The sequence below is a fragment of the Pongo pygmaeus genome, chromosome 10, assembly GCF_028885625.2.
Source record: "Pongo pygmaeus isolate AG05252 chromosome 10, NHGRI_mPonPyg2-v2.0_pri, whole genome shotgun sequence".
NCBI lineage: Eukaryota > Metazoa > Chordata > Mammalia > Primates > Hominidae > Pongo > Pongo pygmaeus.
Genome location: NC_072383.2, coordinates 131,376,955 through 131,391,639, shown reverse-complemented (window position 1 = coordinate 131,391,639; position 14,685 = coordinate 131,376,955). Strand labels below are relative to the sequence as shown.

General features: G+C 63.1%; 1 protein-coding gene across 18 annotated transcripts in view; it reads right to left on the bottom strand.

Moving 5' to 3' along the window:
- Nucleotides 1-8,837, bottom strand: part of FBRSL1 (fibrosin like 1) — a 93,954-nt gene extending 85,117 nt beyond the window's left edge. For 13 of the 18 annotated variants that reach the window (XM_054444842.2, XM_054444845.2, XM_054444834.2 and 10 more), the window contains exon 1: nt 8,115-8,805. In XM_054444842.2, coding sequence (XP_054300817.1) covers nt 8,115-8,405 — 291 coding nt within the window. In that variant the 5' untranslated portion in view covers nt 8,406-8,805. Of the gene's footprint in view, nt 1-8,114 lie in introns of all 18 variants that reach the window. The other 5 variants (XM_054444852.2, XM_054444853.2, XM_054444843.2 and 2 more) reach the window with 5 other exon arrangements.
- Between the last annotated feature and the right edge of the window lie 5,848 nt (nt 8,838-14,685).

Below are 14,685 nucleotides of genomic sequence, written 5' to 3'. Positions count from 1 at the left end.
GCAGGTACCCTTGGTCACATACACAGGCAGAAGGGGCCCAGCCTGCCGTGGTGAGGGCGGAGGAAGCCCGCTGAGCAGACAGGAGCATGGGCAGGTGGCCACGGGACCTGGCTGGGGCTGTCGGCCTCTCTGCCCAGCCCCCAGTGGGGTGAGTACCATGACCAAGCCTGTTTCCATGCATCACACAAGGTAGCCACAGCTGCGCCTCCAGCTGTCCTGGTCCACGGGGACACCAGCACCTGATGGTTCTTCAGCCTCCAGCCTCCCTCCCCTAGAACAGGTTGGTGGCCACCCAAGCACAGCCCCACCCAGCTCTGCAAGGCCCACCCAGGGAGGGGCAGAGCCAAGTCCCACCCAGGGCCACCTGCTGACCAGGATGGGGGGCCCTGTGCAGTAGCACCTTGAGGGGCCCCGGCACCTCCCAAAGCTCCCAGGGGATCTGGACATTCCAGGCTGCAGAGCAGGAGAACCCAGACTTCCACGACCCACATCCCCACATGGGGGTGGTGGGGGCAGCCCAGGACAGGTGTGTGGGGATGTCCCATCCTCCTCATTTCCCTGGACGGTCTATAGAAGGATGAGAGTGGAGCGCTAGGGACTGGGAGGGGTGGGCAGCCACAGATCCACTCTTCTGCGGTCCTCGACAGCCTGTAGCTAGCTCAGCCTCCAGCCGGGACCTCCAGAGATTGGCCAGAAGGTGTCTGACAGGCAGGTGGCTGCTGCGGCGCCTCTGCAAGGGTGGCTGGGGGCCTGTGGGTCCCGCAGGCCTCCCCACTGGAACATTCTGACTGCTGTCACATCCCAACACAGCCCCTGGCCTCATGCCCCCCGCAGAGGCCTCACTGTGAGCGCAGGGCCCAGAGAGAGACCCACACCCACACAGAGGGCACGCAGCTGTGGGGCTTGACAGATCTGGATGGCCGGCTCTCCCCGCCAGCCACCTCCCCAGGCTCCCAAAGAAACAGCAGGCACCCTCCCCAGAGGCCCTGTGGGCCAGCTCTCCTGGGGTGCAGGCCAGGCTCAGCGACGGGCCCCCCAGCTCTCCCAGGGGTGCAGGCCAGGCTCAGCGACGGGCCTCCCAGCTGCTGCCACACGACCACTTCAGATGCCACTCGCTCCTGGGGTGGGGCCGGGGAGGACATCAGGCCCAAGGGGTCTCTGGGGGAGGCACACGCGTGGCACAAACACACACATCGCACGCCACAAGCCCTGGCCCTCCCTCAGGGACCTGGGGGCTGCTTAGATGCTGACCCTTGTTTAGGGACAAATGGCTTTGTCATGGGCCTCACAGCGGGAGTCAGGGCCTGACCCTGGGCCACTGAGAAGGGTTAGATCCCCAGCCCGGGACTGCCTCAGCAGGTGTGAGGCGGCGCGCTAGGGGTCCCGAGGCCCAGAGCCTGGATTCTAGCCTGGGGTTACCCACTGAGCTCATCTCGACAGGGGCAGAAGACCTGGGGGCACTGAAGGGTGGTCAGGCCTGTGGGCTCCTGAAAGCAGGAGCTGAGGCCAGAGGGGGTCCTGGTGCCATCTAGGTAGGGGAGTATGGAGGGGGAGTCCGGAGGGAGGGGCAGCCTGGGACACAGGGGTCACTCAGGGACTCCTGGAGACTCAGGTGGGCTGGGCTCCTCCCGTGGCTGCCTCTGACTCAGGGCAGCCAGGCTGGGTCTGCCCCGGGACCTTGGCCCAGCTCTGTGGTCCTCCTACTTAGAGGGCCCTCCTGACCCGGCCAGGCCACCCCGGGCTCCTCTCCCCCAGCCTCCACTTCTATCGAGGTGGTCCCATGGTCCCTCCCTCATTACCCGTGTCCCCACCCCAAACCATGCTGACTTGGGGTCTCTAACTGGTCACCAGTAAATGGGCTGTAGTACTGGGACCCGAGTGTTCTGTCCAGGTGCTGAGAAAGTGGTTAATTCTTGTGTCATTTTGACGTTACACAAAAAGATGAAAAGTTCCCAACCAAAATGCAGCAGAACCAGCAGAAGCAAGACTATCAGACTAACTTTACTAGAAACAGGGTGGCAAAAATTCGAACCGTCGGCAAACAACCCAAAATGAGACTCCACCAACACGGCCCGCCAGGGCCACGTCCGGAGTTCAAGGACAGCCCGACAGCAACAGCAGGGACACCGCAGGGCCTGGGAAGGAAGCACCGGGCAGCGGCACAAGCTGGGTGAGCATGGCCACCCCTACCTGATGCTGGACCAGAGATGCGCCCCGCGCAACACAGAATGCCCATCAGAATGCGGGGAAACAGGGAAGGAGGGAGGGACACAGATACCCACAAACGGCAACACCAATCCTCACGCTCTGGACACACTCACAAATCCAGCGCAGCCGCGGGAAAGCAGCAACGTCACAGCCATGTGCAGATGCCAGCAGGACCAATGACAACCCCCTAAGAGTCCCCTAGAAACTGCCTGTGCTGAGGAGAGAATCCAACAAAGTGCCCAGGTAGAGATGTCAGGTGGGAAGACAAACAGCAACAACCAGCCAGAAAACACAGTGAAACGAGGCTTCCAGAGTGACAAAAACACAAGCCCGGGTAAATACGCAACACGGGCCCCTCAGCAGGGAACAGACCCTCACGACCATCAAGAGCCTTAAAACTGCCACCCACAGACAGCAGGGCCAGTTCTGGGCACTTCTCTTTCTCTAGAAAAGCAATCACACAAAAGCGGGATATGGCGGACGTCTGGCGACAGACCTCCCCGTAAGGACAGCTGGGGCATGAAAGCCTAGTCGGGAATGAAGGGTCTAGTGTGGGTCTGGCTCCCTGCTGCAGGACTGTGCGGTGACTCACAGGGACCCCAGGAGACCCCTCCAGACAAAGGGCAGCCGGCACCAGGCCCCAAACGCGAAGGTGCACAGCACATGCGGAGGCGCAGGCACATGGCGTAGCCACAGCAAGGACGGGAAGGCCTTGGAAACCTGAGCCAAGAAGTGACAGGCCCAAGCAGCCGGGAGGGAGGGGATGGGGAAGAGGGCCGGTGACTGTCCTGCTGTAACAGCCCCGACCCCGAGGCCAGCAAACCACTGGGCAGGGGGCCATGAGGGGCAGAACCACAGGCAGAGGACACGGAACCTTTCCCAGAGCCAAAGCAGGCCAGGTGCAGGCCCTGCTCCAGCCATGGCAGGGCCTGAGGAGCTGCTGGCCCCCAGACAGGGCCTGGACAGGCGGCGGGCACCCACGTGGACCAAGGGGCCAGCGACACTGCTTTCAGGGCCTCTGCGTCCACCTCCCCCGAGGGAGCAGCCCTTGCCCACAGCTGCGGGACTCTCTGGGAGGAACAGGAATCCACGCAGCTTCCAGGCAGCCCCTCACTGTCACAGGGCAGGCCCCAGCTCAGCTCCGCACCCCTGCCCCATGGCTGTGGGTAAAGCACTTCCCCGCTCTGTGCCTCAGTTTCCCCACCTGGAGACCAGGAAGCAGCCACAAGGAGTTCCTGGGCCGAAGCCTGCCCTCTCCCTGGCTCTCCTCACTGAGCCCAAATGTCTGCGGTCTCAGCCCCCACCCCCATCTGTCTGAGAGATGGGCCAGGCATGGACTCACAGTGCCCCCGGCAAACTCAGCCCCCACTGGCACCACCAACAGTGTGGCCTCAGCAGTCCCCAGAGGTCCAAGTGACACTGTTAGGCCCCACACGCGGTGCTCGGCGGGCCAGGCCCAGCACCCACATGGCCAGGTTACACTTCCAGCCCAGATCCTATGCCTGGGCTCTTGCTCCTGGAACCCTGGCCGCTCTGTGAAGCCCACCAGGCCCACTAGGGGCTCACAGAGAGACCACCTGGCTTAGCCTCCAGGATGCAGGGCAGGGCAGGGCAGTGTCTGGGCCAGTCCCTCACACCCTTACTTTGCCCACCATGGGCCGTATCTCAAAACCTGTACCCTCCCCTTGGCCAAGGCCCACCGGCTCCAGGCTCATACCCTAAGCCCACCAGGGTTCTGGGCCATTTTCAGCAGGGGTCACAGCTCGCCCATGGACAGACAGCCCTGGGAGGCCGGGGGCCGCACACGATCAGTAGCCTGGGGTTTCTTAAGCACAACCGTCTGTGCAGGTTCAGCAGAGTTTTGGGTGCATGTCCTGTGGTTTATGCTAAGCAGAGAATGTGGAAGCACAGGCATTAGAGGAGGCCGCCGGCCACCGAGCCAGGATGTTGGGCGCTTTCCTTCCGCTTTTATTCCTGGACACACGTGGACCTTCTGAGTGGCCCGTGTGCCAGTCAGGGAACAGCTCAAGCTTCAGCACGCACCTTCTTATGGAGCTTGATGTGTGAACCAAGTGAAAGTCACCAGGTGAAAGTGATTTGCTGTTTGAAAAATGCAAATGAACCAAAGATCACAGACACCAGACCAGAATGGTGGTGTCCGCCTGGAACTGGTGGCCAATGTCCTCCCGGGCACCCTGCCACCTCCCTGGGGCCCAGGTGCAGCCCAGAGCACCATGGCCAGCGTCGCTGGGGCCCTGCGGCCAGCATGTGGGAGTGGGCGGTGCAGCCCACTGGGCTAAGCGGGCCTGGCCTATCTCCCGGGAGACACAGGGACCGGCACAACCTGTTCTGTGGCCTGAGGCCAGATAAGGATGGCCTTTGCTATGTGGGAAGACGGGGTCTGACACAGCCCTGGATATACCTCTCAGACCCCAGCCTTCTTGGGAGGACCCCAGGCAGAGAACAGCAGCACTGACCGGGCACGTATGGCCACAGCACTGCTCCAAGCGTAGGGGCCTTCCTGTGTCCTCTGGTCAGTACAACCAGCGGACAGAGCTGTCACAGGAAACAAAAGGGACAGCAAGAACCATGTTCCCAAGCACCCAGAGTCCCCGGTCAGGGCAAGAGCAGGGGAGAGGCCAGCGGGGCTTCCTCAGGCCTCCTGTCCCCACAAACCACTGCCCCTGGTTACAGAGTAGAAAGTCAAGCAGGCTGGCTCAGGTCTGCCGCGCCGCCCCACCCACTCCAGCACACCCAGCCCAGCACGCCCCTCTGCAGGTCCTCAGCCCTGTCACAGGGCTCCCAGCTCCATCCGCGGTTAATCATTAACGCTGTCTCCAGGGCTGCAGGCACACCCTGAGCCAGGCCAGACCCTGGCCCTCCTCAGCCCACAACTACCACCACCATTTAGGGAGTGCCTGCTGTGTTCACAGCACACACAGACACAGGCACAGGACAAGCAGGGACTCCTCCTCCCCTACAGGAGCACATATAAATGTGCAGGTGCTGGGGGCCTGCCCCGGGCACAGAACGGCCTATGTGTCCCACCCAGGGTACATAAAGGGGGCGGTGGCCTGCCCCGGGCACAGAACAGCCTGTGTGTCCCATCCAGGGCACAGAAAAGGGGCAGGGACCTGCCTGGGGCACAAAACAAGTACAGAGACCTGCCCTGGGCACAGGGCGAGGGGGGCCTGTTGAGACAGGGTGGAGGGTGGTCTGCCTGGGGGCAGAAAGGGCTGCGGGTGGGGGTCTGCCCCAGGGGCCAGGGCTGGGGCCGAGAGTTGGTCCCATCGCGTGTGCTGTCTTGGGGGAGGTAACAGGACTCCTGCAGGCAGGCTACACCTCCCCGGCAAGTCTACACCTGTGTTTGGTTGTTTACACCACTGCAGTGTCCCACAGGCACGAGCCAGCCTCTGGGGTTACAAGGGCTTCCTCCAACTCCTGAGTGTCCCATCCTCCAGCATCCCAGAGTAGGAAGAGCCCCCAAGACGTGGGTGGGGGCAGAGGGACTGTGAGCGAAGGCGGCAGAGCCAAGGGCAGGCTGTGCCTCTGGGCTGGGTCCTGGTGGCCACATCTCCCTCTGTGTCCCGTGTGGGTGGCCTCGCAGGGCAGCACCTGCTCATTCCAAGGCCGGACAGGCGTGGCACCCAGTGCTGCTCGCTCTGCCTCAATGGGGAGCCTCGAGGTCCCCATCTGTGGAATGGGGGCATCCAGCCCTCCTCGTGGGTCATTTGAGGAGTAAACAAGTTGATGTCTGTGAAGGGCAGCTCAGACCACTGCCTCGTGGAGAGAATCCTTACTGAACCAGTCGCTACTATTGATATAATTATGATTTATCTGAACTTTGGGGAAAAACCACCACACTTTGGCAAAAAACGTGGCCAACAAAGAGACACGTGTGGGATGATCATGAGGTTATGACTTGTGAGAAGCCCCGTACTTTCCCAGGCAGGCTCCGAAGGGCAGAGGAAGGGACATGAAACCACCCCGGGGTGCCATGGCTGTGTTAATGCCACGCAGCAGCAGACTTGTCTCACTATGACCTGGGGGGCCGGCTGGTCTAAGCCAAAGTCACCAAAACCCACTGAACCCACTGCCTGCAGGCTGGGGGCACGTGACCCTGCCAGAGCAGGTGGACAGCCAGTCAGAGCCGCTGCGGGCAAAGCACGTGGGCCTGGGATTGGCCCTGGGTCTCTTGAGTACAGTTCATCTCCTCACTCACTGATTCCTGACACACGCATCTAGGGCACTTTCTACATGTCGAGCTCTTCCCAGCACCAGACCCCATAGGAGACACACAGGACAGCACAGTGTCTGCTCTCCTTCAGCTTACAAGTTCTCGTGGGAGACAAAAATGGAGAGCAAAGACATCCTAAAACAGCTTCGCACAGTGGGGATGACAGGAAGAAGGTGGGCAACATCGACGGGGGTGGGGGGCACCACTTCAGAGGAGTCCGAGGTGATGTTTTTGCAGAGACACAATGGCACCAAACATCAAGCAGGCAGAGAACGGCAGGGTACAAGGGCTGACCCGCTCGGAGCAGTGAGGAGGCCGCGGTTAGGGACCCAGGAGGTGCAGGTGGGTGGCGACAGCTCTGGAAGTGGGCATCGTCATGGTCTCACCTGCAGTGCAGGAGCTGAGCGCAGGGCCTGGCTTGCAGTACGTGCTCAGTACACGTACAGTCTGTGTCATCATCACCACTGAAAGGGCAGAAGACAGCCCCAGGGCCATCCCGTCCCAGCACAGAGCAATGGCGTGTGCCAGCCCTGGAGCCATCTAATAATGTGCATGACAGAGAATGGCCAGCCTGTGTGATCAGCTTGGCCACCACCCACCCCATCCTGGGCCCACAGGAGCCCCAGCTCTGTCCGTGCACTCGGGACACGAAGCCCCAGCTCTGTCTGTGCACTCGGGACACGATGCGGCACCTGTTCTGGGGCCACTTCCCTGGCCACCGGCCCTGACCCAAGGCTCTCTACAGTCCCCAGAGTTTGGATGAGAACTTGAAGAGGACTTGCTGCTTCAGGGGCCTGCAGTAGGCATCTCCCCTTTTCCCAAAGCTCAGCTTCTGAGACCGGGGGATCCCAGGCCATGGGCTCCCAAGCCCCTGGAAAAATGAGAGGGGTTGGAAATGGGGTGATTCTAGGAGTCAAAGTCCAGCAGATGAGGGTCTCCCAAAGTAAGTGCTGCACAGGGCACACCTCGCTGGGCGGGTCTCTGCCCTGGTGGAGGGCACCTTGCTAGCATTCCTGCCCATGCCAGTCCTGGAGAGACAGTGCCTGCCCCAGCTCTCAGACAGCATTTAATTTCCTTCTCTGCTCAGCTGGGTTCATGCAAGAGGGGCAGTATTTGCTCAGCAAATATTGTCCGTCAGCCAGACAAGCAATATTTTTTGCCAATCTATTAACCATGCAGCAGGCAGAAGTCACCAAGAGGGGTCTTGAGATTAACCCTCCTTCTCCCCTTCTCAGCAGAGCCCTCAAAGGGAGGAGGGAACGGGATGGCCCGCGCAGTATCCATTTTATCACCACCTCCCTAAGATCCAGCACTGCTCCCTAGCACGTCCTGAACCAGGCAGAGCGATATGCTGGCAACAGAAACACAACTGATAAAAGGCCGACGGTGCTGTCAGACAGCCCCCAATTTCGAAGCGTGGATTTTTTTGCCTCTGCAACTCAAAACGTCCCCAAACCCACCCGACGCTGCTGGGTCTTCCAGATGCGACCGTCTGGGCGAGGGGTGGGCACACAGAGTCCCTGGAACGGGGACCAAGTGGCCGGGGCTTCCCTCAGGGCTGCCCACGGCGCGGGCGGTCGCAAGCCCAGGGGTCCCGGGATCGCCCGACGCGTCAACTCCGGGCCCCGTTCTCGCCTCAACGCCGGCGAAGCCGCGCCCGTCTACCTACCTCCAGGGCCTCCAGGGTGCTGAAGCTGGCGATGGCGAAGCCGTCGATGACCTCCTCCTCCTGCGAGCTGGACTCGCGGCGGCGGCGGCGCGGGGGACGCGCGGCGCGGGGCGCGGGGGCGGCGCCTCGGGGGGGCGCGCCGAGGAGGCCCGCGTTCTCCTTGCCGGGGCTGGGCTCGGGCTCGTCGCCCGACGACGGGCTCTGGGCGCGGGCGTCGCGGGCGGCCTCCCGGCGCCGGCCACGGTCCCGCTGCGCGCGCGAGCGCCGGCTCGGGCGGACCTTGGCCTCCATGGCGGCGCGTGCGCCCCGTCGGGCCGGTGACCTTGACGCCCCGCGCCTGGCTCGCAGCAGGCGGGCTCCCTCGGCTACGCGGCGCCGCCGGGCTGAGTGTGCGCCGCGCGGGCTCGGGCCCTGGGCGGCGGCGGGCGGCGGGCCGGGCCGGGCATGCCGGGCGCAGGGGGCGGCTCAGCCCCGGGCCCGACGCGGCCTGGGACCCCCGGCGCGGACGGTTGGGCGCATCGGCGGGGGCGGGCCCGGCGCTCAGCGGCCCTCGGCCGCCCCCCCGGGGGCGCGCCCCATGCGCGCGGCGCGGCGATCGGGCCGAGCGGGCGGGGCCGGGCGGGCGCGGCGGGCGGCAGGCGGCAGGCGGGCAGGCGGCCGGGCTCCGGGGCACCGGGCTCGTGAGGCGGCGGCGGCGGCGCCCCGAACAGATAACAACTGACGCACTTCCGCCCGGCTGCGCTCGCCAGAGGAAGTGAGGGCCGCCGCGGGCGCCCGCGCGCCCCGCCCCGACCACGCCCCTGCCCTGCCCCGCTCACAAGGCTCCGCCCCACTCACAAGGCTCCGCCCCCTTCCCGCCCCATTCACGCGGGCCCCGCCCCCCGCAGGCTCCGCCCCCTCCCCGACCCGCTCACGCAGGCCCCGGCCCCGCCCCGCCCGGCCGCCCTCCCTCATTCAGGCCACGCCCCGCCCGCAGGTGCCCGCCCTTGGGCCTCGCCCCCTAGCCGCGCCCCGCCCGGGCGCCCCGACCTCCGCAGCAGCCCGCGGTGGTCCGCGCGGCTCCTTCAGGGGAGGGCGCTAGGCTGCCGGGGCCCCTCCGCGGGCACCTGCGGGCGGTGCTCTCCAAGCGGGAGGCGGGGGCAGCGCCGCCCTCCTCTGTGGGGCGGGGGTCCCCGGCCGCGGGCGGCTTCCGAGGAGGACGAGGGGCCTCCGGTCTCCCGGAACCGAAATCCTGCCCTCGGCGAGCATGGAAGGGACGGGGAGGACCGGGGGAGGGTCCTCGGCCAGGCAGTGCCCCCTCCCCGCGCCCCCGCGGACCCGCCCAGGCCTCCTAGGATGCGGGAGGGGTCTGCCCGCGTCCCCGCCCCGCGCCACGTGCCCCCAAGTCCCACAAGAAGGCGGCTCCCGCCACCGAGACCCCCGGGAACGCGCCCAGGGGGGCGGGGGCTGCTGCCAGGCACGGAGCGCAGTGTGGAGGGCGGTGCGGGCAGGAAGCGCACGGGGGCGGCTGCGGTTGCGAGGCAAGCGCGGGGCGAACTTCCTCCTCCACCCCCAGGACAGGCCGAGCTCGGAGGGGCCCGCCTGGTGGGGTTTTCTGAGCCCCGGGGCCCCTTGCGCGTGGGCACTGGAGTCATTGATTCATGCAGCGCGTATTTGCCAGATGCCTCCTGTGTCCAGGCGCTGTTGGTGACCCCGCAGCGGCTGAGATAGACGACCCTCTTAGAAGTGGGAGAGAGACCCTGAACACAAGGCCAAATAGAATATCAGCCAAGGATAATCTGAAGAAAATCGAACGGGGAGGTGTCACAGAGAGTGGGCATTGGGTGGTCCAGAGGGCCTCCCCGAGGAGTGACGACTCCGAGCCCCACGCAGTCATGGGGACCCTGTTTCAGGTCGGGGCTACACCCCTGCACAGGCCCTCGGAGAATGGTGGTTTGCTGGAGGGCGGAGGGGAGAGTGCCCGAGACAGTGGTGGGACCCTGCCCTCGGTTGCCCTTAGTGGGAAGGGGTCCTCCCCGACTCTGTGGGGTCCACTTCACCCTGCCTCTGGCAGAGCCGACTGGCGGCCTCTTGTGCAGGGCAGGAAGGGTGTGGTCCAGGCACCACGGGCTGTTTGCTGGGCTGAGGCAGTCGGGAAAGTAGCTCACTGGGGTGGGGGACTTCCTGTTCACCCAGCCTCCTCAGTCCACCCAGGCCGCTCTCTGGTTCCGTCAAAGCCTCCCCAGGGTGGGGGCAGGGTCCCCTCCCCCTCTTCCCATTCCGGGTTTTGTTAACCCGTGGTTTCACCCTCCAGCATCCTCCCTTTTAAAGCCTCATTAGGAAGACAGAAGCGGACCCCGAGCAGTTTTTCCATGCACGCCTGCTTCCCGAATTCCCCTCCTGGACAGAACCCCAGGAAATGTGGGCGAGGGTCACCCAGATGGCATTTCAGGCTCTTGTTTAGATACAGGCCCCTTCCCGAGCAGCCTGGGAGTCCTCACCTGTTCCCGAGGCTCCCAGAGGCCACCCCACCCCAGGCTGGGCCCAGAGGTCAGTCAGACTGCAGGGGGCATCCTGTGGGCACCCCCTCCCCCCTAGAACAATTGCTTGGGAAGGTCTGAGGTTCTGGTTTTGAAGTTTCTTTTTTTTTTTTTGAGACAGATTCTCACTCTGTCACCCAGACTGGAGGGCAGTGGCGTGATCTTGGCTCACTGCAACCTCTGTCTCCCAGGTTCAAGCCATTCTCTTGTCTCAGCCTCCCGAGTACCTGGGACTACAGGCCCATGCCACCATGTCTGACTAATTTTTTGTATTTTTAGTAGAGGTGGGGTTTCGCCATGTTGGCCAAACTAGTCTCGAACTCCTGACCTCAAGTGATCTACCCGCCTCAGCTTTCCAAAGTGCTGGGATTACAGGCGTGAACCACCGTGCCCAGCCTGAAGTTTCTGATTATAGAAATACACTGTTTCTTTATCTGGTCTCTGAAGGCGTTCAGATGTGTGACCCCAGTGAAGGGCAGGGGCTCTGTAGACCTCCTCAGGGGCTTCCTTTTTGGGCTCCCCCCCAGTTTCCCTGGCTGTCCTGGGGGAGGCGTCCCCAGGTGCCTTCTGTCCTTTGATCCATTTCCAGGTGTCCAGATGGCCAACCAGGGACCAGCCGCCAATGCTGGAGTTCTGGGCTCAGGTGCTCCCCAGGGACCAGCAGCCATCTCTGGAGTTCTGGGCCCAGGTGCTCCGCAGGGACCAGCCACCGTCTCTGGAGTTCTGGGCTCAGGTGCTCCCCAGGGAGGGCTTACTCTGGGAACCTTCTCTTCCAGGAGAAAGCAGCTGGGCTACGTGCTGGATGGGAAGCCCTTGGGAGGGAGGCTGGGCTGGGGGTGGTTTCTGACAGATGCGTATTTGCCTGCTTGCGGGCCGGGCTGTGTGTCTCCGGGAGCACACATCACAGTGACCGGACATCCCACTCAGGACTCCGAACCTCCCCGGGGCTTGCCAGGGCCCTGGGCAGAGCTTGCAGCACGAACCCCACCCCCCACACTCCCACTGACTTCTTGGTGTGGTGCAGGGCGGACCTCCTGTGCTTGTTTGGTTTTTCAGTTTGTGTGCTCACACATCTGCCCTCTCTTGCCCCGGGCAAGATGGGGTGCTTTGGAAGGTAGAGACTGCAACGGTTAGGAGACCCCTAGGCCAGTGGTCTGCAGAGCTCGGAAGTGGAGGGAATGGTTGGGTTGTCCGGACGGTGGCCGCCAGCCACAGGTGGCTCAAGCCTCTGCAGTGTGGCAAGTGCAACTGAAGAACTGGATTATACATTTTACTTCTAGACCTTAATCTAAAATATAATAGCCCGTGGGGCTGGTGGATACTACGCTGGACAGGGAAGTTCTAGACCGGCTCGCCTGGGCCCCAGCCTCAGCTCTGCCACCCACTTAGAATATTTCGGGCAAATGATTTAATGTGCTTCCGTTGTCCCGTCTATAAAGTGGGGTTGGTGTGGCGATGAGGCGTCCTGCTGTCGGGGGTCTGAAAGCCCCTGGGTGTGTGTGAATCGGTGTGTGAGTGGATGGAGGCCTCAGACCCGCAGCGGGAGGAAAGTGTGAGCACACACGGCTGAGCCCACCCCAGGGTTCCCCACCCCTCACGTCTGAGGTTCTCTGGGGCTGTTGGTCTGGGACCACACTCTGGGAACTATGGGTTTAAATGCGCCACAGTCAGGGCCCTGGGCACAGTCAGGGCCGTAGGTGAGTGCCCATCAAGCCCTCGAGCCCCCTCCCCACCCTCTCTTCCCCAGCTCTTGCCAGCGAAACCCCTTTTCTCTCCACTCTGCTGGAGGCCCACAGCTCCTGCCCACAACTCCTTTCCAGCCCCTGGGGCTCAGCTCTCTGGCCCCACCACCAGCCCAGGTCTGTTTCCTGCTCACGTCACACCCCTCAGCTCTCATCCTTCCAACCAGCCCAGGCCCCTTCCCTGCTCACGTCACACCCCTCAGCTCTCATCCTTCCAACCAGCCCAGGCCCCTTCCCTGCTCACGTCACACCCCTCAGCTCTCATCCTTCCAACCAGCCCAGGCCCCTTCCCTGCTCACGTCACACCCCTCAGCTCTCATCCTTCCAACCAGCCCAGGCCCCTTCCCTGCTCACGTCACACCCCTCAGCTCTCATCCTTCCAGTCACCCAGGAAGGGGGTCCATCCTCCATGCACAGGTACTTGCAGGCAGGGGTTCTGCAGAGCACAGCTGTGTTTCCCACCCCAGTCTGACAGGAAGCACAGGCTCACTGTAGTACATCCTCCTGCAGCCCGGACCGTCACACCGCCACAGCTGCTACCCCCAGCCCAGACCCTCGCATGGCCACGACCCCCAGCCCAGACCTTCACCCAGCCACAGCCACGGCCCCCAGCCGAGACCCTCACCCAGCCACAGCCACGGCCCCCAGCCGAAACCCTCACCCAGCCCCAGCCACGGCCCCCAGCCCTGGCCCTCACCCAGCCATGGCCCCGGCCCCCCAGTCCAGACCCTCACCCGGCCCCGGCCCCCCAGCCCAGACCCTCACACGGCCCAGGCCCCCCAGCCCGGCCCCTCACATGGCCACAGCCTCCAGCCCGGACCCTCACGCCAGCCGGGCCCTCACCCATCCATGGCCCCTGCTCCCTGGCAGAGCATCCTCTGGCAGAGCCCTGAGTGGTGCTATGAGCATTGGTGGGCTCCGGGATGGCGCGTCAGCTCCTCCATCGTAGCCACTGGCCTTTGCTTTAGAGAGTCCTTCACTGCCGTCTGTAAGGCTCTGTGCAAAGTTAATTGATGTGAAATTGTATTCAAAATTCAGTTTGCTCCAGCGGATCCAAATTAGGCCCTATGAATCAGCTAAGCCATTTGCCTTTTGGGTTTCAAACTTGCTTGTGGGGTGACAGCCAGAAAGTAGAAAGTATGTTCCATTTTTTGCAGCCCCCAGCCCCATCTATGAGCCAGCTGTCAGCTCCAGCCCTCCGCATGTGCGTCTCTTCCTTCCCATAATGGCACCTCAGTGTATTTTAGATGCATAGTCTGCTCTTGTGGGTGCTGTCTGGTGACACAGCAGGTCCTAAGGCCCCACGCTCCCCTAGAAAAGGAACAAAGGAACGTCAGTCAGCTCTTGCTTCGAGAACGCTGTGTAACAAACAGCCCCCGGGCTCTCAGTGACAATGCCTTGCTCACAGGGTTGCAGGGTGACAAGAGGGGCTTTGCTTCTTCATTTGGACTATGGTCAGGCCCAGCTATAATCCACTGGCCTCTTTCTGTGGGATGCAGGCGTTCATTCTCCCTCAATAGCTCAGGAGGCTGAGCAGAGCCACACAAGCCTGGGAGAAGCCCGTGAGGAGGCTGAGCAGAGCCACACAAGCCTGGGAGAAGCCCGTGCTTGAAGCCTCATGTTGTGTCTGTCAAGGAAGTTTCAAGGCTAGGACCAGCCTCCACGGGGCAGAGAAGTCGTGCCTTCTGCTCTGGTGGGGTTTGGTGGCCCAGTTTGTCATGCAGGTGACCCAGGTGACACCAGTCAGGTGGCCTCTTCCTGGATGCAGTTAGAATGTGCCTTGAGCCATGAGTCAAGGCAATTGAGAGTTTGGAGTCCCCAGCGTGCCCACTTCCAGTCATCCTGCTCCTGAAGATGTGCCGTTGCCTGGTTCCGAGCCTGCTGCAGCTCCGCGGGCCGCCCCCTCCCTGTTCACCCAGGTGAGCAGGCATGTTCCCTCCGTAGGGGCTTGAGACCTGCCGTCCCTTCCCCTGGACCCTCCCTCTCCCCCAAGCCCTAACCCAATGCCCCTCCTTCCTGAGGCCGATGGTGACTTTGTGCGAGGTGGGTCCTGCTGAGCAGCAGAGAATTTCTTAGAATTTTCCTCGCCAGATGGCTCTGGGTTAGGGCTGACCACAGAAAACCAGCAGGCATGTTGGAAGGCAGGAGTGGAATGCAGAAGGCAGAGGGAGCCACACGGAGCGGCCAGGTTACACTCCTGCCGTCGTGTGACTGCTGCAGACCCCCTGTGCCCGCACCTCAGCCAGCTTGGGCCGTTCCAGGCCTGCAGCACTGTGAGCTCCAGCCACCGCCTGCCACTGCCCCTCCCAG